The sequence below is a fragment of the Micropterus dolomieu genome, linkage group LG01 (genome assembly GCF_021292245.1).
Source record: "Micropterus dolomieu isolate WLL.071019.BEF.003 ecotype Adirondacks linkage group LG01, ASM2129224v1, whole genome shotgun sequence".
NCBI classification, from domain to species: Eukaryota; Metazoa; Chordata; class Actinopteri; order Centrarchiformes; family Centrarchidae; genus Micropterus; species Micropterus dolomieu.
This window is the reverse complement of record NC_060150.1, coordinates 17,456,949-17,484,702: the sequence shown is the minus strand read 5'-3', so window position 1 is coordinate 17,484,702 and position 27,754 is coordinate 17,456,949. Positions and strand designations below refer to the sequence as shown.

At 41.1% G+C, this 27,754-nt stretch overlaps 1 protein-coding gene across 5 annotated transcripts in view; it reads left to right on the top strand.

The window, feature by feature from the left end:
* zeb2b (zinc finger E-box binding homeobox 2b) overlaps window positions 1-20,725 on the top strand; it is a 90,734-nt gene extending 70,009 nt beyond the window's left edge. For 3 of the 5 annotated variants that reach the window (XM_046060481.1, XM_046060473.1, XM_046060499.1), the window contains 7 exons: window positions 3,833-3,901; window positions 6,522-6,710; window positions 8,373-8,587; window positions 11,788-11,896; window positions 12,497-14,508; window positions 16,594-16,774; window positions 18,575-20,725. In XM_046060481.1, the coding sequence (XP_045916437.1) occupies window positions 3,833-3,901; window positions 6,522-6,710; window positions 8,373-8,587; window positions 11,788-11,896; window positions 12,497-14,508; window positions 16,594-16,774; window positions 18,575-19,146 (3,347 nt within the window). In that variant the 3' untranslated portion in view covers window positions 19,147-20,725. The remainder of the gene's footprint in view (window positions 1-3,832; window positions 3,902-6,521; window positions 6,711-8,372; window positions 8,588-11,787; window positions 11,897-12,496; window positions 14,509-16,593; window positions 16,775-18,574) is intronic. The other 2 variants (XM_046060489.1, XM_046060510.1) reach the window with 1 other exon arrangement.
* Window positions 20,726-27,754: the final 7,029 nt, after the last annotated feature.

The following is a 27,754-nucleotide window of genomic DNA, read 5'->3' as shown; positions in this document are numbered from 1 at the left end:
TAGCCCCCCCCCCCCCCCCCCCCCCCACTCGGACTATCAAGGGTTTTAAACAGGTCTTGGATGTGTGAGTGAATGTAACAGATTGTAGGTCTTAAGAAGTTTGGGAATTGCAGTAAAAGCCCAAAAAAGTGTTGCCAAATTTTGCCCAGAAACAAAAATAGACCCTCTAAGGATTCATTTAATGTATTTTGATGTTTTAAAATTGTCTTTAGCTATAGCACAACACCACCTAGATAATGTCCTGAGACATAACCACTGCATGTAAGAAAGAAAGCGAAAAAAAGTTTATCGCCAAGCCTGTTCTGATTTCAGGGCACAATCAGAGTCTTGTGTCTGGCGTTGTCCTTGACATTCCTTCATCCCACAGTGAGGCTGGACGCGATGTGCTGGAAACCATGACATCATTATCACTGACAGACATTTTCAAATAAATCACCTGCGATCTCCCTTTGCCCTTTTTAAACTCTTCTCAAGGGCGTCAGGAGGATTTCTGACTTAACATTGCATCACAATCACAGGCTGTAGAAATCCCACATTTCCCCTTATGTTTGCTGGTTATAGACGCTCCATCCTCAAGACACATTAATTTCTGTTTTATGACATTTTTTGCCAAATTTGGCCTTCTGTTTTTGATAAAACAGTGGTTCTTGTTTTCTTTGCACATTTATCAAGTTCTAGAGCTATTAATTTGTCATTTAAACACCTACTGCATCCAGGAGTTCCCCATGTTTTTCAGTCGAGTGCAGTGTTTCAGATGCTTTGCCATCCTGCCAAGAATAAAATTCAGAGGAGGACACTATCCTTTGGCTTTAAAATGCTCAAATTTGAAGGGACGGAACACTTACACAAAATTATTTACAACATCAGCTTTAAAAAAAAACTGTTTAAATCCAATCTTGTTTTGTGTCTGAGATTCTGAAGCTATTGTGTGCATACGAGACAGACTCAAGATAAATGAGGCTAAATGCACGGAGGCAGAACTTTAAAGCGCCTGCGACTGTGGTGACCGGCCATAAAAAAAGGAATGTTTTCAAAATAAACAGCATCAGAGCTGCTATGAAAATAGGGGGAATTATGGTCAGGCCAAGGTATTCTGGCCTCCTCCTGAGTCCAGAGTCGGCTCTCAAACCTCAACATCGCTCTTCAAGGAGGTGTGTACCTTACCGCCTTAGGTCTTCTGTAATTTACTACTGACAAAACACACTTTTCCAGCTTTTGGTGGACAGTTTCAACCAAAATGCTTTCCACTACCAAAAATAGGCACATGTTTGTGGCATAAGTGATAGAGGCAAATCATATCCCTCTTTTTTTCCCTTTGTTTTTTACATTACTTTTGCCTTTTTTATATGTTGTTAGAATTTTAGATCCTCAAAGTTATAAAGCCATGGAATTGGTTGTGTCATGTAAAGGCTCTGCAATAGCAATGTTAGTTCCTTTTCTTACTATAGAACGACAGGGCACCCAAGTCATTACAATGACACTTTGTCCCATTTGAATGTAGCCCAGGACTGGCATGGATTTATGTATGTATGTGTGCCAGAGGCCGTAGCAGTGAGGTGTTCGTGGTATTAGCCTACCTCCTACTGGAAGCAGCCGTCCCTCCCTTCAAACCACAGATAACAAAAGTTTTCCAAGGTAAATAGGGGAGAGTGGAGGGCCAGCAAATCCCACTGGTTATCCCCTTGCGTCAGATCAAAAGTATGCAGCCAAATTTGATTACCCAAAGCAAACATGGTGCCTACGAGGACACAGCAATGTGAGGGAGTTTTGACCGTGTTCAGCGCCAAAGGGGGGAGGTTTTCATACATGCTGATATCTGATACTTGTGGGTATATTTTAATCGGTGGTGGAGGTTTTTTTTAAAAATCTGTTTTGTTTTGTCATAGCTTAATTTATGTTGTTGTTGAAACCCATTTATTTTCTCAAACTGCAACTGTGGTTTTGATGCTATTTGGCAGACGTGCAATCAAATGTACACGAGAAAAAAAAGAAGACGGGAAAAGAAATCCTAGCAAGGGGAAAGTTAAAGTAGGACATACCCCTCCAAAAGAGTCTGTCATTATTCTCTGAAGCCATTGACAGGGGTATTTATCATTTTGCCGCAGAAGCCAAATCTTTCATTTCAAGAAAGCCCAGAATTGCGAGCCTTAGAAAGCATTCCACAACTATTAAGCCCATTGTTTTCAACTAAAAATAAAAAATCGTTTTGCTTCTGGCTTTTGTGCAGTGTAATGTAAGCAGGATAACATTATTATCAACAATACACCCACCACCTTTCCTGTCATATCTCAGCCAGGTTTCTCTAATGTATGCTCATCCTGGTTTAATAGCCATGGGAGAGTCAGATACAGCTTAAAAAAAATCTTCACAATGCAACACTTGTAACGTCCTTGCAGGAGCAGCAGAGCAAGAACAGATGTGTGTAAGGCGCACAATGCAGGTTTTTTGTTCCTTTTTTTTTTATACAAAGCCCCCATGTTCTCGGAAGCACCTTGATTTAATTTTTACAGACGAGGCAGGAAGGAGGGACCAGGGACTCCTTAAGCTGATTGTCCAGTCAGTGTCCTCCTGTCGACCGTGAAGGGATTCATTTATCAGAAGAGGGTTTGTTTATGAGCCTGTCAATCCACCGGTTATTTACAGCCGCCTCACCTGTGCCAGGACAATATCTGTCCGTCTGCGCTGGGTGCCATTATCTTGATGGGCAGTAAGGACCTGTTCTGTCAAATCTCAGTGAGTGGAACCAAAAAGAAAAAAAATTGAAACTGCTCAAAAGTATTGATTTGTTGATTTAAAAGATATCTAGGCATCTAGATAGGTGGTTCTCAACCAGTAGAGTATGTAATTTTCCAGTTTAAGCTGGCTACATATGCCAGGGCATTCTTTTTGAAAATGACCCCAGTGATCCTTGAGATGAGTCTAATCCATCAATACATATATAACATATTTATATTCATGTTCATTTTCATAGTACTAGAAGTCCATAAAAGTTACCAAAGCAATGCCTACTGGATAATAGCATTTTTAAAAGTTCTAACAAGTGATTTCATCTTTTTACGGTTCAAATGCTCCCTTACGCATCATAAATCTAAGTCTTTGAAATAATCGCTGCCTTCTGCTTTAAATGATGTCCGTTTCATTGGGCTTCAGTCTAACATACTTTACCAGAGAACATTAATTCTTTGTCTCCACCCACCTGAGGTTTACCCCAACCAATGAGGTTATTTCTGCCTCCAGAGCAGCTCTGCCCCTGAGAAATGTTTGTGCAACTAAAACTCTTAATTTGTGGTTAAGGGTTGTATTCTTTTTAGTTAGTAGCAAGGCACTAACTCTCTGCCAGGGCTTGTGGCAAATCAAAAAAATGTGTGCGCTCACAATACTCCAAGCAGCTTTGGATAAAAGCATCCACCAAATGACATATGATAAAACAAGCGTGATCCTGCATGCAGAGGATTGCAGCGGCGTCACAGCCAGGGAGTAATAAGCTCAGCCTGCGTGTTGGCTGGAGCTCTATGATTGCTCAGGTGGATGTGCTCCGTGTTGTATTTAATCGCTCTGTTTGGCGATTGAAGCTTTCTTTGCCTCCCCCGCCGCTTGTTGTCATGTTAAAGGTAAATAAGTCACTGTCTGGCCCCGATGATAGCATTCATTAAGCATGCCGAACAAAGCTGTGGCGCGCTGCGATGCACAGCGGTGCCTTTATTGCTTTCTCCATACCTTCTTCTTAAAGGCCTCATTGTCAGCATTTGTTGGTTTGGATGGTACACGAGGTACTCACCCCTCCTTCTCTCCCCACACACCCTCTTTTGTCTTCTTCTCCGTTTCTGTGCAGATGAAATAAAAGATGACTTTGACACCCTGGGGCCTGATGCCACTTTGCAGGCGGTTGGAAACGGTACAGGTGAGTTAACTGAAGATGTTTTTTATAGTTTATAGTGTATTGCTCATTTTCCTTGCAGTGTATTTTACTTTTTGTCCCTGTTGCCTACATTGTGACATGCTATAATTGGCTGGTTGACCCCTTAAAGCTTAGCAGTGTCTACTGCAACCTCTCGCCAAAGGTTGTTTTAGCATATTTTGTGACCAAATCAACCAAAATATCTTTTCCTGGTCAAATTTTTTTTCTAGTACAATGGAAAGTTACATGGGTATAAATGTGTAATATATTGATAATGATAAGTTAGACTATTTCTGGCATAGTGGATATTTTGACATAGCGTGCCATGTCGTACAAGTAATCCAGGCCAAAGTACAGAAACCGTAAAAACATGGCGTCTGCCTACATTCAAAGCAGTCTGGCTATGTAATAAATCTTTGAATACTTTACATGCACATTCATTTAAAAGGTCTAATTTTCAGGATAAGTTTAGATTTGCTGGTGGTTATTATAGGGTCAATTATTTCTTATTCTGTTAATAATCTTGTGACCCCTTAGATTTATCTTGTGGCCCTTTGGGGGTCAGGACCCCCAAGCTGGCAACCACTTCTTTAAAATAACAACAACAAAACAATTACATACACAAACTGTGAGCTGTAATTAAAGGGAAACACAAAGCCCTGTATGTTTGTAGGCAGCTAAAGTGATTCTAATTTTTAGAACCTTTGATTAAATGATTTTTAGCCTTCCTGGTTAGCTAAGTGAGTCTTACTGCGTGTTTGTGTCCCGTTGCCTACTCCTGGTGGAACCGAACCCTACCTGCCATTTTTCATTAAGCCACCAAAGCTGATTTGCCGCCACACTCCCCTCCATTCCATGATATCATCCTGGCCACCCTGACAATTGGCACTGGATGCTGTTACGGTAAACCAAACTCACCCCACAGAACGCCACGCAGCCCTGCCTCAAAACCCAGCCTTCAGCTTTAATTACTATTACTCTCTGCTCGTCCTGGTGTTTTCTTCCTCACTTTTTTCTCTCTCTCCGTTCTGAAACTTCGAGCACAGCAAATGTTTTCCATTTTGACTGCTTAAAGGAGTTTTGGAAACAATACTGTGGCACGGCTGTGGAAGCTCCCTGCCACTAGATCACATATGATTTCATTTAAAGACATGAGCAGTTTGATCACGTCCCGGTACCAAAGCACACTTTGATCCAGGTGATTTCCTCCTTCACTGGAAGGAAATTGGGTTGTTTCTCCTTAAAGAAACGTTTTACATTTATATTTTTAATCCAAAACAACTGAAAAAAGCTAACATGAATAAGTACTCATTTTAGTTCAGTTGTAAAATAGAGAAGTTTGGTAGCTCGCAATGACTCAAGATGAAACATAAAATAAACAACATTTCATTACATTGAAGGTTTTTAGGTTTTGGTCCAGAAACCGATTGCACCGATTGTGCAAGTCACACTGGTCAATCATCAGTCAATCTTAAATAGCAGTCTCTGACAATTAGCTTTGCAGTATTCAAAAGCCACAAAAAAAAATCATCTAATGAGAACACTGTATTATGCTATCACGGTTATCAAAAGCGATCCATTGGCACCGATGACATTTCGGTGCCATTTTTGACAACCAAATATCCACTACCTTGACCTTTCGCAAATTGGACTGCAAAGTCATCACGGCCTAACAAATCACTCTTTAAACCTCACCTTGGCTCACAGTCTAAAAGCCTAATTAACAGGGGGTGAAGTCTGATGAGACGTCACTCGGTTTTTGGTTCGACATAGCCAAGCAGCCTCCAGAATTTCTTCAGGTTGTAAACATTGTGTGTGAGTTTGCGAATGTGTGTGTGTGTGTGTGTGTGTTTGAAAGTCGGCCATCCCCTTGACTAATGAAGGCTGCTGATTTCTCTTAGCTCCGGTTTGTTTTTGGAGGCAGCTATCTCCACACTGCAGCTTAAGAGTTTCCCTGAAGAGAAGGGACTGGGAAATAATTTGAGAAAACGCATTGTGTGGCCTCAGCACTTTGGCTGGCTTAAGATACATTCTGCTCAGCTACTATGGCAAAGCATGTCTTTCTTTTTTTCCTCTTCTTTTTTTTTCGCGCTGGTTTGTGGTTTGGCCCCGGCAATCTGTTCAACACAGAATCAACAAAAGCCACAGTCTCTTGATTGACCTTATATGTGAAAGTCGATACAAAGAAACGTGGCTCTGTTGCTGCCAGGCTTGTGTCTGGATGTATGTATATGTGTTTTCCTTTTTTATTTTACAGTCCTAAATTCAAAATCTGATTTTATGTCATGAGTAAATTAGGTCAGTTAAGTTTTTTTGCACGTTGTTCCACAGCAGCTCATGGTAGCACGTTTATCTCTGACTTTTGGCCGGATTAAGTTACAATTCTTATTTTAGCCGGCATGGCGTGACAAGCAAACCCAGTAATTTAGATGAATTCTCCCCAAAGCACGGCTGTAATGTTTTAGGGTGGCTGTCTTCATCGCATTTCCACCAAGATGTTCCCAATATCCTTCTGTAAGACATTTCTCAGGGGAAGAAATGAATCCAATTTATTACTCCCCCTCTCCGTGTATTGGTCTCCTCCTTCACCCTCTCTCTTCCTCTCTCTCTTCCTCCCCTTCAGTTAAGAGCGTCGATTGCACTTCAGAGTTTGAGGATTTCTTCACCAAGCGGAAGCTGGTCGACGGCGACAGTCACGTGGTGAGCATCGCCGAGTACCTACAGCGGGGCGACACTGCCATCATCTACCCAGAAGCCCCAGAGGAGCTGTCCCGCCTCGGCACACCGGAGGCCACTGGTCCAGAGGAAAACGGTACGAATCCGGTCAGGGGTTGGTGGGAAGGGTCAAAAGTGAAAGTTTAAGGGTTTTTTTACTCGGAGACTTTCTGGTTCAACTCCTCAGAGAGACCAGAGATATGTTAGGGAAGGAAAAGAGTAGGGTGTTGAGGTGCCCATAAAACAAGGCACAAGGAAGGTACAAGTTTCTTTTAACATTTTGATTCAAGTTGATAACCAGACTAAACTGAGATTAAACATGTTAGAATTTAAGATGCTACCAGCATATTTTTAAGATTTAGAACTAAATATCTTAATAAGGTGTTAATCAGGACAGGTTCCAACACATTTATTAGAGTAGGGCTGGGTATTGGACCTGAAAACCTTTTGAGTACCAACCTAAATGTCTTTAGCATCAAGCTAACACATTTTATGCTTACCTTTTCTCTGATGGGTTCTTGCTCATCTAATTGAGGAAATAGGGGAATGTTGCTAATTTTAGACTTAATTTTAAAAAAGACTTTGATACTTTCAAAGTACAACGACCTCTATGCCCAGCAACAGGATAACAGTAAATGGTTTAATGTAGCGTAACAATACTACAAGTAGAGGTGAGTCAGAAATGTCAGTTACACAGCAATAGCTATCTAAAGTTTTGCTAGCATTAGCCACCATAAGCTACTGTTCATACCTTTCAACTTAACTTTGAAAGGCTGTCGCAGCAAAACCCCTGAGTGTGTTGAATTGAGGCAGGTCACAATTTATTATTTATTAAATACGCTTGTAAATTTTAACAGGACAAAATTAAAAGTAACACAGTCATGTGTAAAAGAAAAATTACAAAAATTATTTAAGTCCTGGAAATGTTTTCTCTCAGGTCCTGCATTGACGCCAGTATTTACAATTTTAAAATGAAACCCAGCACCGAGAGATTAAGATAATGATTCTGTACTATGCTTTTAATATAATATTTTAAAAATCAGGGTGGATATTAAATTTGGCCTCCTCCTGTTGCATGAATGTTGCAGTAGCAGAGCATGCTTGCTCAACTAAACTCCCTTGTACCACCAAAGGTTTAAAAAAGAAAGAAAGAGTCTGGACAGAGCTGCAGCTCTTCCCGCTGACACGGCTGGGCAGCTGTTGGTCCCACAGATTCACCGGATGCCTTGGTGTTTACCTACAGTCTTAAGCAACAGCTGGGCAGGAGCTTGAAATCAGATAGTGCACCTCTGAAGCTCCCCGGAGGGAAAGAACCAGAGTGAGGGTGGGGGGGATGAATTGAAATGGGCTCATGATTCATGCTGCAGACATGATGAACGTGAAAGTGGGAATAGCATTAAAAACTGAGACCTGTTTAAAGCAATTAGGAAGGTATGGGAAATTATGTGTGTGCATGATTTTAGCTTGTTTTTTACTAGGTAAGGGAAATGGAGTGAGAGTAGAGAGTAAGTGCTGTCTGTAAAACAGTACGCGTGTGTGTGTGTGTGTGTGTGTGTGTGTGTGTGTGTGTGAAGAGTCGGGGGGAGGTCGTAGTGCAGCGGATGCCAGCCTGACACTGTGGCTCTCATGTGGAGCAGATTGCAGAGATAACTCCCATACCACTCCTGGGCAGCCCGCCCGTTAGCTGCCATTGATTCGCTGACCTTTTGGCCCACTTTTCCTCCCCCCCTCCCCCCCCGTCCCGCTGTCTCCTGTGCAGACCTGCCACCTGGAACGCCAGATGCCTTCGCCCAACTGTTGACCTGCCCCTACTGCGACCGGGGCTACAAGCGTTTGACATCTCTGAAGGAGCACATCAAGTACCGCCATGAGAAGAACGAGGAGAACTTCGCCTGCCCCCTGTGCAACTACACGTTTGCTTACCGCACTCAGCTTGAGCGGCATATGGCCACACACAAGCCTGCAAGGGATCAGGTTAGGGGGATTTGAATTTATTTCTTCTTCATCATCCGTCCCTTCTCTTTCTGTTTTTTCTCTTCCCCCTCTCTCTGTCCCCTATCTCATTTCTAATGTGCTCTGATCCCTCCGAGAAGAGAGATCATTTTTTCTGATTGGCAATCATTATTAATTTTTCATGGCATTTTGAAGATGCAGATCCTTTAATGGTAATAACTTTAATTGAGGTCCTAAATGGTTTTTTGATGGCCCTCCCTGATATGATTTTCCAGTCTCGTGTTCACGATCGAATGATTGTGTGGATTTCCAATTTAGAAAATTTTATCAGCTCCTTAACTTCACTTCACTCTTGGCCTTTAATGTTCTTCTGGTGCAGCCTGCAGTAGTAGTACTCCATCAAACCCCGCCACTCCCCCCCACTTCTAATTTCATGCACTGCATAAACATCTGTGTATACTTGAATTTTCTTATGCGATTTATATCCTATACGTCTGAAATATAATGTGAATCTGCTGGCAGTTAGCATGAATCACCTTAAAGTCCTGCGAGGTGAAAACACATCCAGCAGTCATGGGTGTTTAACCCGCTTGTCAGCTTTAAGTTTTTGATGTGGGGTGAGATAGATTGTGGCAAAAAAATACATTGCATGCTTTCAGAGTTTTCACACATTGGGGGATAATTATAACTTCTCAGTGAACTAAAATTGGTGCAGTAAATTTTCAAGTAGATGGAGTGTGTATTTGTGCTTCGAAAGATGATTATGAGTGAGGAATTTGTTTAAAATAATGCAACAGTTTAAATATCTGCAATTCATCTCTAAAAGGTAATTATGTGATTTAGATACACACAAATGTGATAGTCTCTTGTTTAGGAACTTTATGCTAAGAAGACCTAAAAGCAAAAGAGGACAAAATTAGATTAAGAAAATAAAAATTATTACATTTCTTGTTCTCTTGTAATATGTCTTTTACATATTAGTTTGCATTCTGACTGCAGGTTGTTTGTTACCATAAAGAATCACTACAGCACTAATGGATTAGCTGTGTATGTGGCCTTTAAAAAAGGGGGAAAATAATTAGTGTCATTTGTGTTCTTTGATATCTATTAACTTCCTTCACCAAAACCAGAGCTTGTAATGTACAGTAGCGTTATTAAAAAAAATCTTCCATCCAACCAATCACACATGAGATCATGTACCCTGATGCTTTGCGGTGTTCAGTCCCAGGTCGTGGGTGTTGTGTTGTGCTCTCTGAAGTGAGAATGACAGGCTCAGACTGTGGCTGATTTGATCAGATATCAGCAGCCAGCACTTTCACCTGATCTACCAGCTGGGTGTAAACGTGAGCAGATGGGCCGGCCGAGTGAGTCGCTGTTCCAATCCTCATATTACAATGCTGTTGCTGCTCCCCTCCAGAGTCGAGTCAATGGCCAAAGACTCCTATTCAAGCACTGCAGGTCCTTCCACAAAGCCGGTTATCTTGATTTGTAAATTAGCTGAATTGTTGAAGTGGTAATCCTCAGGATGAGATTGAGGTGATGTCTTACTCGTCTGATATTTATGTGGATGCAGTTAGGTTCACTGTAGGAGGCGCTCTTTTCTTTGTCTTTCCAGTCATGGTATCTGTCGCTGCTCATGCTAAGCTCCAAGCTCCTTTTTCTCTGTTTATTCAAGACAATCCACAAACATAAAATGTATCACGTCCCTCACGTGAAGATCTAAATGAACATGTATTCATATGAAAATGTACATTTGGCAATTAACAACTATCTCAGGAGGACTCTAGAGCAATCAGATTAACATAAAGAATAATGTCCTGATAGGTAAACATGTGCTGTGCTGTTCTGTTCTGTATGTTTACAAGCCTTAATACTCCTCCTCCTCTTAACCAATTAGCCAAAATATGAGTAATTAGAGGTTATACATATGCAAACATCCAGTTGGATCCCCGCCCACAACCAGCAGTGGTGGCGTTCACACCGACAACGATCCATGAAGGAGAGATGGAGCATTTTGCCGGTGCCATTCACAATTAAGAGCACACAGCGATTGTGCCTTATTAGCAGTGGTGGCGAGACTAAACTTTACCGGGCAGGGATCCTCAGGGGAGAAGTAAAGGGATGGTGGTGGTGGAGGTGGGGGCGCAGGCAACGAAGCAGCTGTTGCTGTTTGTTTATGCAACTCAGCAACATACGAGCGGTGGGGTCCCTCTCCGGCGCTTGGCGGGGCCCCTGACTCTCCCTGCTTGATCTTTGAAGGTTGGGGCTGTTTGAACAATTCCTCCCAGTCCTCCCAGTGTCCTGTGCGCCACCATCTGTCTCCCCAGGAATGTGGGTAGAGTCAGCACACACCCCAGCATTTGTCAAGGCTGAACTGGGAGGAGGGAGTCGCTGTGTTTTTCCCCCCAGCGTGCTCAGAGAAAATGTGTCTTTTTTTAAATTTACTAACCATTTAACGTCCTAAACTCCCACTTGGAATGAATTGTTTCGTGAGTGACGAGCCAGGTTTATACACCCAGTGTTGTTGTTGTCGCTGGGCATTAATTTTTGATTTTTTTTTTCTTTTCAGAGAACAGGCCTTGTTTGAATTGCAAATTTGATGGATTGCAACTGATGTTTACCTTTGAACAGTGAATCAAGGCAGGGCCTATGTGCTCTGTTCTGTATCCTAAGATTATTAAAGAGACACTCAGGGTTTAAAAAAAAAAAAAAAGAACAATTACTTTATGACATTTGAAACTATTCTGAAAAAGTACAAAGTGTAATTCAAATGGCGTGAATACAGGTACGCAGGGTGAAAGAGCTCACAGATTACTCTGAATACCTTTCAGACTGATTAGGCCCAAATTAATGAAAAGTAGATCAGATCAGCGGTTCTAATGAAGCAGAAACCCTCTAAAAAAGACTGTTTTCATTTATTCTATTTTCTGTGCTGCCAATTTCTAAAGGCATGCCTCCTTTGGCTGAGAAGCCAGGAAATTAAAAGGTATGTGATTCTCTCTGTTATCGCCGCTGCCTGTAATCGCTCAACGGAGGTGGGAGTAGAAAGCCAAGATGCTTCATTGGCGACAGGAGCCGTTTGGCTTTTTGCTTGTTGTCATGCCGACCGATTGTGATTATTTACTGAACTCTCACCTCCACGATGTTGGTGCTTTTTTTAACGTTAATCTCTCTCTCTCTCTCTCTCTCTCTCTCTCTCTCTCACACACACACACACACAGCATCAACTGCTCAACCAAGCGGCCGGCAACCGCAAGTTCAAATGCACCGAGTGTGGCAAGGCCTTCAAATACAAGCACCATCTGAAGGAACACCTCCGGATTCATAGCGGTGAGTAGCTACAGGAATGCTGCCCTGCTCTTTGAATATTCATAACCATGATTTAAGAACACGATGAATCTGCAGAAATTCCTTTCGGTTTATTTTGGCCCCTTCTTGCTGTTGATGTATACTGAACTCTGCTCTGTTAAGGATCAATCCAGTTGCCAAGTACAATATTTGCTTAGAAATGTGTATGTGTGTGAAGCATATCAGCACAATTCATTTCATTTATTAGTTTGTCACAATGTCCATTGATCAACAGAAAAACTAAATGAGGCAGTTAGCTCTCAAAGGCTAATTTTCATATGTTGCACGTGGCCAGATATTAAAAGACAACTTAAAAATAAATTAATAATTATATTGTTATGAAATTAGCCAATTTAAAGGAGTGTAATAGCACAGCAGAAGACAATACACCATATAAATAATGTATGTAATGACATAAAATAACAGGCCCTCTAGGAACATGCAGTACTTCACTTACTGTAATAAATTGAATTTGTTACAGTTTCACTTGATTTACGTGTTTGTATCACTACTACTTGATGATTATTCATATCAGCATGTTGTTTGCATATCATCAATCTTACGCTATATGTTTGGTTTCAGGTGAAAAACCATATGAGTGCCCCAACTGCAAGAAGCGCTTCTCCCATTCAGGCTCTTACAGTTCCCACATAAGCAGCAAAAAGTGCATTGGCCTGATAGCTGTCAATGGCAGGATGCGCAGCAACATGAAGACAGGCTCCTCCCCTACCTCTGCCTCCTCCTCGCCCACCAACTCCGCCATCACCCAGCTGCGGCAGAAGCTAGAGAACGGCAAGCCGCTCGGCCTCCCCGAACACAACAGCCACCTAAACATCAAGACAGAGCCACTCGACTTCAACGACTACAAGCTGATGATGGCATCTCATGGATTCAGTGCTCCTGGACCGTTTATGAATGGAGGCATGGGAGGGAACAGCCCACTGGGACTCCACCACAACTCGACAGCCCAGAGCCCGTTGCAGCACCTCGGGATGGCCGGGCTTGAGTCGCAGCTCCTGTGCTACCCAGGGCCACTGGGGAACAACCTGAGCGAGGTGCAGAAGGTTCTCCAGATCGTGGACAACACGGTGTGCAGGCAGAAAATGGACTGCAAGCCGGAGGAGCTCTCTAAACTCAAGGCCTACATGAAGGAGCTAGGGTCCCAGGTTGAAGAGCAGAAACAAGCGCTGGCACAAGGGGGGCATCAGGTCGGGCTTCCACTTGTCAGTCACAACGGCGCCACCAAAAGTATTATCGACTACACATTAGAAAAAGTGAACGAAGCCAAAGCCTGTCTCCAGAGCTTGACAACAGACTCAAAGAGACAGATTAGCAATATCAAACGAGAGAAACCCAACCACATGCATGAAGGAGGTGTGGATGAGAAGGTGCAGGAAAATAACATGTTTACACCTTATGCTTGCCAATATTGCAAAGAAACCTTCACGGGGCCAATACCTTTGCATCAGCATGAGCGCTACCTGTGTAAAATGAATGAGGAGATCAAAGCCGTGTTGCAGCCCAGTGAGAATTTGATGCCCAACAAACCAGGGATGTACATGGAGAAGAACACCCACATGTCTTCCTCCATGTTGTCTGATAAGGTACTCAATGGGCCCCTTAACCCCTACAGGGACCACATGTCTGTGCTGAAGGCATATTTTGCCATGAACATGGAGCCCAACTCGGAGGAGCTGCTCAAGATTTCCATAGCGGTCGGCCTTCCTCAGGAATTTGTCAAGGAGTGGTTCGAGCAGCGAAAGATCTACCAGTATGGCACTACCAGAACCCCACCACTAGAGCACAGGAACAATACGGATATGGTTGTCGGAACAAATAACCACCACACTCCACCAAAAGACTCTATGGCAGCTAGGTCACCTGTGTCTCTACTCAAATCTACTGACCGCATCACATCCCCCTCCATAGCAGAGCTCCATAACAACGTTAACAACTGTGACAACTCGCTCAGACATTTGAAAAACCACCAGTTCAGCGGCAGTGCCAAACCCACAGGTGAAAAGTTGGACCACTCCCGCAGCAACACCCCCTCCCCACTAAATCTGTCCTCCACATCTTCCAAAAACTCTCACAGCAGCTCCTACACTCCAAACAGCTTGACTTCAGAAGACCTGCAGGCTGAGCCTCTGGACCTCTCTCTGCCAAGACTAATGAAGGAACCCAAGCATGCACTGACTGTCAAAAGCAGACCTAAAGTCAACAGTATTACCATTGACCATAACAGTGTCCCCTCTCCACGAGAGCACTTCGAAGAGCCTTTGAACTTGGCCTATCTCAAGAAGGATTTCTCAGGCTCTACCAACAATGGAAACCTTGAAAAAAGCACTAGCCCCATTTTTGGCATCAACCCGTTTGCTGCCAAACCCCTGTACACGTCACTTCCACCTCAGAGCGCTTTTCCACCTGCCACATTCATGCCCCCAATGCAGGCCAGCATACCAGGTCTTAGGCCCTATCCGGGCATGGATCAAATGGGCTTCCTACCACACATGGCCTACACTTACGCAGCAGGGGCAGCTACCTTTGCCGAGATGCAGCAGAGGAGAAAGTACCAGCGGAAACCAGGTTTCCAGGTAAATAAGCCACCTGTGGTTTTGTAAAAGCCCCAGGCTCACTCAGATTCCCTAAAATGGTCTGAACTCATTTCTGTACTAATTAAAAACGACTTCAGACTCAGGAGAGAGAAACGCTCACCTGAGGTAGACTGAACTGGCAAAGGAGATAAACAGCTGTGACATGACCCCAGGGGTGGAAAAAAAAATTGTGAAATGGAGGAAAGGGGGAATTTTAGAGGTTCAGATGTTTACAGAGCAAGATAGATATATTGGTAATGATAACTAAATTAATATCAGTCAATAAAGGAGGGGATGAGGCGTTTTTACTTGTTAATTAACTGTTTTGCTAATTGATCGATCATATTAGTCATGTATCTAGTAAAAATGTCTTTTATCATTTGCTGGGTCCAGCCTCTCAAATGTGAGGATTTGCTACTTTTCTAATTTATACTATTGTAAATGAAATATCTTTGGGTTTTGGACTGTTGGTTGTAAAAAAATAGGCTATTTGAAGATGCAACATTGGGGCCAGGAAGCTATTTTCTGACATGTCATTGAGTACAATCCATTATTTGAAAAAAAGATTTTTTTTTAGTTTTACAGCTGAGCCTCTAACTTTGGATTTCAATTTCTAGATTTTTTATTATTGTCCAATAATGGTAAAAAGGACCTTGAATATGTGCAGTTTTTGAATGTTTTAATGTGTTCCCTAAATAAGCCTAAAAAACATTTGCACAAAATATGAAACAGCATCAGGTTCAAATAAATAACGGCAACGATATTGGCCCTAAAATCATCTCTGGAAAGCCATAATTTTTACCACTCTACACTGTAAATTTTACCCTCTGCTGTGTGTAGAATACATTAATGTTCCTTACTCCAGCCCTCTTCCAGCGCTGGCCTGAACTCAGATATTTTGTTATTAAATATGGGTGAAAGGCCTTTGTAAAAATGACAAAGGTGAGCCCCGGAGCTGTGCACTTCTCTGAAATTCCCCATCGCAACTTTGCTGCATTTTAAAGAGAGCCAAAGCCAAAATGAGCTTCTACATGTGGATTAATAATGCACAGTCTCCATGTTCATTACCACTGAATGCTGAAGGCTGTTTAACATAGAGGGAACCATTTTGATGAAAAAAAGTATTAATAATGTTTCCTATTCTAAGTTATTAAATTAGATTTTAAAAATACAGCTACAGGCGTTTAGTTCAAATTGATTGCAGAGTGATAGTGGTGCCTTCTTAAAACATAGTGCAGAGTTGTCCTCACATTATCACACATACATTCATTAAAGAAAGCGTCCCCGGCTCACTATTGGCCATTAAGGTGCACCTTCTGATTTTAATCATTATATGAGCTTGCAATTTCAAGAATGACTCAATGTGCTTCCTCTAATGTTGTAATATTGTTCTTCATCAATTCATGTTTAAGACTAATCTTCATCATAAAAGAGAATTTTAAAGGAATGTGCAGAATTAACACTCCTGTACAAAATTAGACCGCACTGAATACACCATTATGGCTAAGTTTCATAATGGGGAGCATGTCAGTTATAGATGGGTGATATTACTCCAGAGCTGAAAGTTTTATAAGAGATCAATGCTGGCATGTGCTGGTAATTAAAAATGCATGAGAACATGTAGCTTAGTGTGATTGTTTGGGAGGTACCGTTCAGTTTACTGCCTTATCTAGTGAGTGCCACAGAAGGCAATTTTCTTTTAGCGTTAAGGTGTTTTTATTTAAAAAGAAATTTCTTTTGCACACTTACACATCATATTATTGCAATATTATGACATTAATCCCTAAAGTACTTACATTTTTAAAGAAGCAGTTGATATTATTTAGCAATTTGCACAAGAACACAGACATCTTGTTGTTACTTAGCTACAAATGACCTTACTGTAAAGAGAAGACATACCAAGAGATTATATATTTTCTAGGCAAAATAAACAAAATCCACTAAATGTAATTAAAGAAATGACATCTAGAATCATTATTAGCTTGTACATAGCTTAAGCTTATATAATGACAGTAAATATACCGTAACCCTTATTATTAACCACATTCATTTTTTTTGTCCTTTTTTCCCCTTCTGTTTTATAAGGGGGACCTGCTCGACGGTACACCAGATTACATGTCAGGGCTGGACGACATGACAGACCCCGACTCCTGTCTGTCGCGGAAGAAGATTAAGAAGACCGAAAGTGGTATGTACGCGTGTGACTTGTGCGACAAAACATTCCAGAAGAGCAGTTCCCTTCTAAGACACAAATATGAACACACAGGTATATACTGTTCTAGACCCTTATTTTAAACCCCATGCTTTTTTTATGTTTTAAATGTTTGTGTTTCCAATTCCTATCAGTATGAATATATCTATTTTATGTTACCCCTTTTTTCCTTCTTCTCTGTTTAACCCTTAAGTTGTATATGTAAACCAACACCTAACTTGCTTCTTCATTGACAGGGTTGAGATGCCAACGAATGAGTAGATTTATATGAAAGTTTGACTTGGGTTAACTTGGGATGTGTTTAAAGCTCGTTGTCTTCTTTTCTAAACTATTAAGAGCTATTTGAGATTTTTAACAATGTAGCGGCCCTTTTGGAAAGGTATAATCAGTAATTAATGCAGGTAGGCAAGGAAAGGGAGATATCAGCTATCTTTTCAAGTGATTGTACTGTTTATTTTCCAATCATATCCTGCTGTATTAACCATTTTGCTATCTTAAAAGACACACATCAATTCACCTAGATATATAAAGCCAGCAAAAGGCCCCTAATGCCTTTATCGCCCCCTTATTGGCGATAGATCACATCAACGGAGTAGTGCTCAGAAGCTTTAGAGCACCGATAACAAGTCTTTCATTATAGTTATTATACAGAGATCCTCTTTCACTAGGTTGCATCATTTATTTTATCCGCTATCTGTAGCAGAGCGCTCAGTGCTTTATGCAGCTTTCATGTTATCTGGTCGGACATAAAAGGGAGGGTGCACTATCAGAACAGTGCGCTGAACTCTTTAAAAAAGGGTGTGTTATCTCCGGAACGCCCCTGCATCTTGCTCAGGACGAGGCCCTTTCATGTTTGTGTCGCTATGTGTTGTTTCTAACAATATTATGAGGCTCGGAAGTGCAATGAAGTGCAGTGGAACTGGCCAGATGTTGGACAGAAGTGCAGTATGAAAGCCTGTTGGCTTGTGGACTTGAATGTCAGAGGGGAGTCATGTGATTTGTGTGAGGCAGGCAGCCATATTTCCACACGTGCTGAGCAGCAGTGAATGAAAAAAAGAAGTGTTTCAGGCCAAAGTTAGATGTTTGGAAAGTTATTAATAGTAGCTTTTAAAAAGATGCAGGTAGCTTTAGGTCTTCCCGAGTAAAGAGGTTTAGGGTGGTGAGGAGTGTTTTGGAATAGAGTGTAACAACAGCCGTGTGGCCACATAACAAGCCGAAGGACATTTATTTAGCCAGACAGTTTATGGCCCTGTGTCATAAAACTATCTCACCCTACCCTTGTGGCCAGCATGGGTTTCTCATTTCTGCCTTGGCATCCAAAGCGTCCCGTCACATTTGGTAGACAGAGGAGCCCCAGCCCAAAACCTAATGGAGGGCCAGGCGTTACCATGAACTTGAATTGTTTTCCGAGATAAGCAGAGTAACCCCTCGGAGCCAACCCCTTCCCCCCAGCCCATCTCGGATTTGTTTACTCCTTTGTCGCGCCTTCACTGTTTGTTTGCTTTGCAGTAGTTTATTTATGTTGCATTCATCAGTGTGGCACGGAGACCTAAAATAAGTAGTTGTGGTTGAGTTTCTCCATGCTTTAACCACGGGAGAGAATTTCCATAATGTAGGCCCATGAATGCGAGCGCACTTTCTCATCATGCTCGCAATTTGAATAAACAAATAGCCGTAAGTCGTATGTCAAAGTTGGATTTAATGCTCCGTGATGTCATTTTACTTCATGCCATCCAATTCATCAGAGTTTTTCCTCAACGTTTTGCTTTCTTCTGACTTGTGTGATTTGCTGTAGCAGCAGGACAAGTGAGGCAGGCGACTCACATCCCCTTTCTCTGTTTTGTGTCTCCGCAGGCAAGAGGCCACACCAGTGCCAGATCTGCAAGAAAGCCTTCAAACACAAACACCATCTCATCGAGCACTCCAGACTGCACTCGGGGGAGAAACCTTACCAGTGCGACAAGTGTGGGAAGAGGTTCTCCCACTCAGGCTCCTACTCGCAGCACATGAACCACCGCTACTCCTACTGCAAGCGGGAGGCTGAGGAGAGGGAGGCGGCCGAGAGGGAGGCCCGTGAGAAGGGCCACCTGGAGCCCACGGAGCTGCTGATGAGCCGGGCATACTTGCAGGGCATGACTCCTCAGGGTTACCCAGAGCTGGCGGAGCGCGAGGCCATCCTGAGGCACGACGCCATGAACGGAGGGATCAGAGAGGGACGGAAGGAAGTGGACGAAACGTATGCGAAGATGGGACAGAGGGACGACGAGTTTGAGGAAGAGGAGGAGGAAAGCAAGAGCATGGACACGGACCCGGACACGTTGAGGGACGAGGAGGAGAACGGAGAGCATTCGATGGACGATAGCTCGCTGGACGGCAAAACGGAAACCAAATCAGATCATGAGGACACGATGGAGGATGGCATGTAATCGGCGATGACATTTCAAAAGCTTCCCATCTTAAAGAGTTTTAAGTTTCTCTCTTTCGGTTCAGTATTCTTACTGCTCAGTTTAAAACACCGTGTTTTAAGCTGTACGTGCACGTGCCTGAAGCTTCCGGGAAGCTTTCTTTGACAGACTCCTCGGGGGGGGGGGGGGGTGGAGGGATGTCCGCCGAACAAGACATGGACTCAAAAATCTATCTGGAGGAAGCGTTGAGGGAAGGGAGGCATGGGTTTGTGAAATAAGCTGCATTATGCAAACCGAACAATGAATAAATGAATACATTTCAAAAAATGTACAGTACTAAGGCCTAAAAATATGTGTGGTGCTAACCTCCTCAAATAAACCCCCTGTGTTCCATAGTATTTATAGCACAACTAGTGACTTGTACAAATTGCACTCCGCTTCTATAATCATGAACAAAAATAATAAAAAGTATTGCCTATGTATATATTTATACAGTGTTGGAAAAGAGCAGTAGTGTCTGCACTACAGTCCTTCGATATTAACTTTGTTATCACCTACCTACCTACAGTGTCGTCTTTAGTTTTGCCATGTTGCCCGGCCACAAACATCTCCACCACACTATTTTAGGCCTCTTGAATCAACTTCATATGAAGGAATTTAAACAAAAGACTGTATGAAGGAGCTTAGAGGATTTTTTAAGAGGATGAAGTTTTAAAGAGACCTTCGTTTTAAGGGAAAATACAGTTTATGGACAGATGGTATGGGGGAAAAAAATGAAGGACGAAGCCTTTGTAAGGTGTTTTTGATAAGAAAAAATAAGCCTTATATGCAAACCTTTTAACCTGTGTGTTTTCTGCAAGTGCCACCCTCGTATTGTGTAAACGGAAGGTTAATTTTTCTCACCAGCTTCAGTATTATGAAATGGTTCACCGTTGTTCTTTGAAGCATCCGTGTCAGTATTAAGACTTATAGGCAGCAGTTCCTTAGTTTACATTATGTTGTGCAATGTTTTCTCAGTTTCTTTTCTTTTAACTTTGTCAGTATTACACCAAACCATTTTTTTGGAAACAGCAAATTGCATTCATTTTATTTGTAGGTTGAAAAAAAAAAAAACCATTATTTATGTGGCCCATTTTATATTTCCTAATTTTATTTATTTCATACTGTTGTGTACAGTACAATAGTTCTTCAATATATAGATATATTTTAGTAAAAATGAACATGGTGTCGATCATAGGGGCAAATTTTACGTAAAGAGAGCATTTATTGTGTTTTGAAACATTGTGAAATGCGAAGTTTAATCTTATTTTATTTTATTTCCTTTATTTTCCAGTTACTGGAAAATTCCAAATTTGGGAACTTTTATACAATTGTGAAAACACTGTATTTTCGACTGAAAAAATTCCACTTTCTTCATCTTTGTTTCTTTTTTTAAGCTAAAAAAATGAAGAGGGACTGTTAAATACTATGTATGATATCATGACTGAAGAAGAATCTTTCCTGAAATGTCTTTGTAAAAGTATTATTGAATTCTTAATTTGTAATTTCTCTTGAAAATGACCCTGCTCGAATAAAAGTAGCCAAATTACAGAATACCAAACCCTCAGTGCTTCATGTTTATTCACAGAGAAGAAACTGTGAGGTTTGCTTGGCAGTAACGGGCTCAAGTCACTTTAAATTCTCTCCAAAGCGAGAAAAGCTGGAAATCTTTCTCTTCTCATATCCAGTTAATACAGAAACCACTGTGGACGAAGCCTCTGCTTTTCATTATTATGTTAATTACATACAGTCAATTCACGTTTTCAAATTGATCAAAGTGAGTTGACCCTGGACCAGCTGCTTATTATGTCTCATTTCAGAAGAAACCCAACACCTCCTCCTCATATTCCTCATCTTTTCACCTGTATTTGTTCTAGACTTTTAACCCTCACACCATGATGAATAACAAATATTTAAAAATGAATCCAGAAATGTTCTATATATTTCTTGTCAACAAATCCCATTAAAAGACCAAAACCGACGAGGAATTGATCCTTTAAACAAGTTTTGCACAGTTAAAAACTACAGTGGCCAGCTGTTTAAGAATATCACTGATTTATATTTTAGTATTTTTATAGGATTTGTTAACAATAAGAAAAACATGTCAGCCTTGTTCTTTAAATATTTGATTAAACAAAAAAGAGAAGAGACGTTTAAAGGGTTTCAGCCGTAAAATACTTAAGTCTAGCAACCCTGTTTTCTATATAATAATATCTCTCAGAAATGTCTCTTTATTTTCACACAGCTGTTCTCAATTATGACTTATGGCATTCTGTAAAAGCTTCTATTAAAGCACCTTGAGTTCATATGTGTGTATCACAGTGGAAATTAGTTTTGTTTCAAGTTAATGAATGCCTTTGATGACTGATGGAAAATGACAACAATTAAAAAATAATTTATGAAGCAAAAATGTCAAATATTACTAGATCAGATAGATAACTAGATCTTCAAATGTGAGGAATTGCTGCTTTGTTTTGTGTTATTTTAAAATGAATATATTTGGACTGTTGGTCGGACAAAACAAGACATTTGGATGCATCAACTTCGACACTGGAAACTTGGGACATACATAGTTCAGTATTTTCTGACATTTTAAAGACAAACTGAACAACCAAATATCAGAATATTACAAACAGATTCAAAATTGAAAAATTGAAATATTTGCTATACATCCATACTTCTGTGCTTTTTTCACTTAACAGAACAGGATCTGTTCATTCCTTCAGCCATTCACAAAACTTGTCCTTTTCCAAATCTCATTTTGAAATTTTGTCCAGTCCTGACAGGTGGACTCCAGCAGCGGAGTCCTCTCCACTGAAGGAGACGCTTGACTCCATTAGCCACTCACACTGCGCTATGCAGATTAAAAGCAACATCAAAAGGCCGAGATGAAAGCGCTAAAGGTTGAGCGATGCCAAACATCAGAACAGACTTTGCATATTCCGATTTTCCTATCGATCGGCGTGCCATTGGATCATTCGCAGACCATCCTGCAGATAAAAGAGGAGGTCTTAAATGATTAGCTGATGAATTTGATAATGCGCTGTGAAGTGTCTGAACAATTACACATGCAAAAAATGAGCGCACGTGTCAAGATGAGCAAGGAGGGAACCCTCTGGTGTATAAAAGCTTGAATTCACCAGCCTCCGACTTCACAGCAACCAATAGGAAGGTCAAAGGTCAAGACGGATGTGATGAAATATTCCTGCAAACCTAGGGTAGATGGAGTCAGAGAGGGAATTGCTGAATTAGGATACAAGAAAGTAATGAAATGGGGGTAAATGGCTTTTGCTAGATCACATAGGGGGAAAACTGCAAGAAAGGTGTGAAAGAAAGAAGACAAGGACTAATTTGTCATGCACATTTGACAAAAACGAACTCGTTTGAAAGGTTATTTAACACCGAAGGCAATCAGTGGTCTCATTTTTGAAGCTTCTCAGCTAAACATAAGACAGAGAAAAACTCTACTGCCATCCTTTTGTTCTTCTTTTCTGTTGTCTGTATGCATTCCAGTTGTCACACTTCGAATATTGGTTGATACTGATGTTGATCCAATCTAGTCTTACATTACTGATCAATACTGTCTCAGACTATTAGCCTGGGCTTAAATAAGGACGGGTTTTAATTGCAATCAGGCCGCTTGGTGGTGCCCTGAATTGATTTTTTGTGAACTTAATCATAATTTTTTTTAGTATTGGTCCTAATTTTAAAATGCATACGGAAAAAATTTACTGTTTATCCATAAACACTGCATCAGATACTGAAAACTGATTCTAGATTTCCAGAATTGTATAATTTTGTAAGTCTTTAGTTAGTGATTTTAACTTGCTTCTTTAAAAGATACTTTAAAGTGTTTGAACCTGATCACACCTCTTTCCTATGTTGAACGCAGACCGGTTTCATCTCTGTTCTCAGGCTTCAGAGCCGTGATTTTGATCTGCTCTGATGTAAAACAGCGTTTGGAGTGTTGCACCGGCTCAGAGAACATTTAAAAGGCAGGAAAAACAACAACACAAGCATGTAGTAGTAATTCATACGAGTGTCATGCAGCCATATGCCTGGGCCAGATTGGTGGTGTAGTTTGGACAGCTGAGCTCTAATGATTCACTGCTGGGCCTTGTATAGACCAAAGCTAAGTGTACGTTTTGCCTTAGGCTACTCTGCTGCCTCCACAGATACACTTAGTAGTAAAATCGACTCGTTTGCATTGAAAACTCTCCTCTGTCTTGTTTTATTCATCTTCTTCAATCATAATATTTTACCTGCATTTCTCATCTATCTAGAGAAAAAGAAGTATCACATGTATGTGGTAAAGGCGCAGCAGTTCTCGTTTGTCTAAGTCAACTTTATTTATACAGCGCTTTAAAAATACAAAACCAGCGCGTAAATGTGTTTGAAGAAACAGGAAGGTTACAATATGGAAAAAGGGAGGCAGAGCATGGAACATCAGTAGCAAATTGAAGACGTAAGGGAAAAAAAGATCACACTTTAATGCACAAAATAAGAGCGATAGAGCATGACAGAACACGTCGGAGGCCAGTGAATGAAATTAGGTCTGAGGTTTGCTTGCAACTGAGGATTTCAAGTGTATTTTTTCCAAGTTGAAGTCAGAGCTGCACTGGAGAACAGATCAGTCCCTGGGATAAAGAAAAAAGTGAGACTCAGTGGTAGGTTCACCTCTGATGAAGAGAGGAAGCTGCTCGCAATTGAAAAACTCTGTAAATACTGTGGTGCAGGTAAAATCTACAGGTATAAAAAATTTTTTACACACAAGTGTGGGTTTTTACCATAAATTGCAGCTCAGAGGCTTCTTTTTTCTCGTTAACCACGCTAGCCAAGAGGAGTCTGGGAGTAAAAAAAGGAGAAAAAAAAAGACCTGCCATAACTGCTGTCCAGTGTGCTGATCCTGGAGCTGTCCAGGGTCCTTACAAATTTGTTTGTCGTTTGCAAATAAATGTACCTTTCCAGCGCATTCAACTGCATTTCATGGTCTTCCTCAGCAGATGTAGTTTGCTCATTTGTCAGGAAAAAATATAAGACCGCCCTCTATGATGTGATATGTGCTATATAGTTCCATGTCCAGGTCACATGATGACTACGGAGCTATCCCCAGTACTACTCTTTGTTGAGTGATTTGTTTGAGTTTAGTTTTAAAAGGTTCTAAATGTTATTTGCCAGTTTCAACGTCCTGCTGAGTCTACATAACAACTCTGAAGACTTCATCAAGCTTTTGTATGTTTTCTGATTTGATTTTATACAAACCGAAGTTTGAAATCTAGCCAATATTTCTGTACTCAGGATGCCGGTATTAAACAGCTTTGAATATTATTGAGTTCAAGTTAAAAACTTCCAAGCATCAGTGAACCCATTTACACTTGCTTGTTTAATGAAGAAGAATTCTGTGGTGAAATATCTCACCACTAGTAGCAGTATGAGAAATGTTTGTCTTTGTGGGTCCCCGTTTAGTTTGTATTATGCACATGCATGAGGAAGCATGCTAGCATGTGGGTGCCACGAGACACATACCCTGCCCACAGTTTTACGCCGTTACATTGATTGATTGACAGTTGATGGCAGAAATGCAAAAGAGGCGTAGCAAAGTGCCTTGAAGGATGGTGAAGTTGGGCGGTTCTGGCTCAGGGGGTAGAGCGGTTATCAATTTATCAGAAGGTTGGTGGTTTGATCCTCAGCTCCCCCAGTCTGCGTGGCAAAGTATCCTTGGGCAAGATACTGAACACAAATTTGCTGGGAGCATTGCTCCTCTGAGCGTGTGTTTATTAGAAAACCCAAAAATCATCTGCACCAATTCAGGTGGAATTTTTAGACATATTCTAGCCAGATGTTACACAACTGTAAGTGCACTTCTAAACAAAAAAAAAAGACAAACACAAATCCTCCCAATGAAAAATCCAAAGAATTTGTTTTCTGAGTCACTGCTAGAGCTGATTAACATATACAGTTGGTAAGGTTTTGGTTTTAGTCTCTGTTTGTACCAAACCTGGCAACCTCTCTGTGAGGACAAATCTTCGTGATGCTGCACAGTCACTACACCCAACTTTTGTTTACCAAGAACAGTTCAGAACACAAAACGCCCCTAAAGCCGTTGTTTAAAGACACAAGACACTTCTGGTAAAATAAGTCAAGCTTTAGAGGTGTCGTAGGACACCTTTGTGACTCCCCCATTTTCAGTCTTCATGCTAAGCTAAGAGGATCACAATCTGACTCCCCTGTGATCTTCTCATCTCACTCCTGGAAAATAAACTAAAAAGTTTTCTGTGGTTTTGATCAGGAATAAGCCTCTGCCATATCAGAGGAGGGGTGACACAAAGGTGGATGTTGGAGCCATAAATTGCTAGTATAAACATTTTAGTATCCATTGATGCCATGGAAGGAGTGTTTGGATGAGGGAAAAGTAGAGGAGACTCTCACACTTTTGACCTCATTAAATTATTTACATATCCCCATATGCCACCCGGACCATTCGCAGGGCACATGAAGGACAGGCCTGGGTAAAGACGAGAGAGGGAGAGAGAGCACTCCTCGGACCTGGCATTCTGCAAGAGAAAGTTCAATGACATGCAGGGAGGAAAAGCGCAAGTGACCAGCAGGGATTAGCCAATCAGAGCGTCAGAAGAGAAGCCAGCTGTTCATTCTGGCCGGAGCGGAAAGAGCCCCGGAGCAGGTGGTGCCGCCCGGTGCCAGCGGTGCTACAGAGGAGGAGAAAAAAAAGGAGAGGAAGAAGATGACGATAAAAGAAAGTCATCCTCGCCTAATGTGAGGATGTTACTGCATTACTTTTGGACTGTCCTCTTTTTTTCCCCCCCGCCCAGCACTTATTGCTTTCCCTAGCATTATTATGCATAAATATTCCAGGGACACAAGAACATCTCTGTTTACTCTAAAATGAGCCACCTATTATTGAAAGTAGAGCCTTGGCCTTTATTTATGTGCCATTTACTGAAACAAATCCAAAATGCCTCTCAAAGCATAAACAAAAAGGTGATTAAAAGCAGGTAGGAATCAAGCAAAGAAGGCCAAAAAACGAAATTAAGGGTCATAATATAAAAGCTAAAAATTTAATTTGGATTTAAAACACTATTTGATCCATAATTCCTAATTTTTTGCGTGGTTTAATGTTTCAGCTTGGTCCATTTCAGCCTCAGTAAGGCATTTCCTACATTTCCCAGAATGCCGAGTGAATGGGGCTCTTTTGAGCTATAGAATATATATTTTCTACAGACTGGCATGTGAACTGGAGGTGACAGTGTGAGTTTGACGGGACAAAGTACCATCACTGCTTCTTCCAGTGAATACAGCAGCTGCAGAGCGTCACAAAGACAACAATGCTCTCACCATCAGAGGGGGTTTAGTGCACCATAGTGATGTTGGACAGCTCTGCAAAGAACCCCGCATGGAATTTTATTAATTTGCATTTATCGTTTTACGCTCTTGCTCCCACTGAAACACCACTTTTGGCACAGCAGAGTCATGGTATGGCAATGGTAAACCAGACTCCTGTAGAGATCTATCTAGATTTTTAAGGGGCAAAAAGTAAAGTAACATTAAAGTGACACACAAAAAAACAAAACAAAGCAAAAGGTGTTAATTCAAGCACACATATGAGTATTTAATGTAAAGAAGTTTGATTTAGTTTAGGATACACTGAGCCAGTTTGTGATGCAAAGCTGATAATCTCATTATTCATACATAAGCAACATCTTTTTTTATAATTTTGGTCAAAAGCCATGCGCACGGCTCTTGTTGATGACTTCCCTTGTTGTTGACTGACACTTAGTACTAAATGATATTCTAAACAATGGTTTCTAGACCAGTTTGGCAACATGATCACAGGAAGGCACATCCACCGACATCCTTGTTGTTGTAAAAACTCAGCTACTGTGAGCATTAAAAAAAAAAAGACAACGTTAGCAGTGTGCAGGAGAAGAGTTTTTGTTTCAGTGGTCACGCTGTGTATACATAGATATTTCTATTATTTTCATCATAGTATCACAATATATGACTCATGATAGAACGTCATTTAGAATAAAGTAAATGATTCCAGTTGGCCTCACATGTTCTCCCTCTGTCTTTTAAGGATGAAGATATAATGAAGATAAAACCCTAAAATTATGTTTGCTAGGTTTAACCTCCAGGACAAAAAGCTGCAGGTGCTGATGAAGGCTGAAGAACGGACATACAGGTAGGTGACAAACAATCTGTCTGCATGGAAACAGCTTGATCAAAACAACAAACATGAATAAAAAGTGACAAGTCTACAGTGTTTGATTTCATGTTGTTTCATTCATATAGTCTTGTTTTGGATTATATGACATGCTGTAATCTATGAAAGCAAAAACATTTATTCGTATTAAAAGGAGAGTAAAGAATAAATTCAATGCCGAAATCAAGCACACAGTTTTCCTCTTCTGCAGTTTGCAAATATCACGTGAAAACCATGTATCTGCTGCTCTGTTCAGGAACAAAGATTAAAATATACTGTAGTTTCGGTCTAATAAATGAGGGTTTTTTTGACATTCCACACCTTCTTTTGAAATAACTTCAGCTTATGGTAAAAACTTCAATAAGTTCA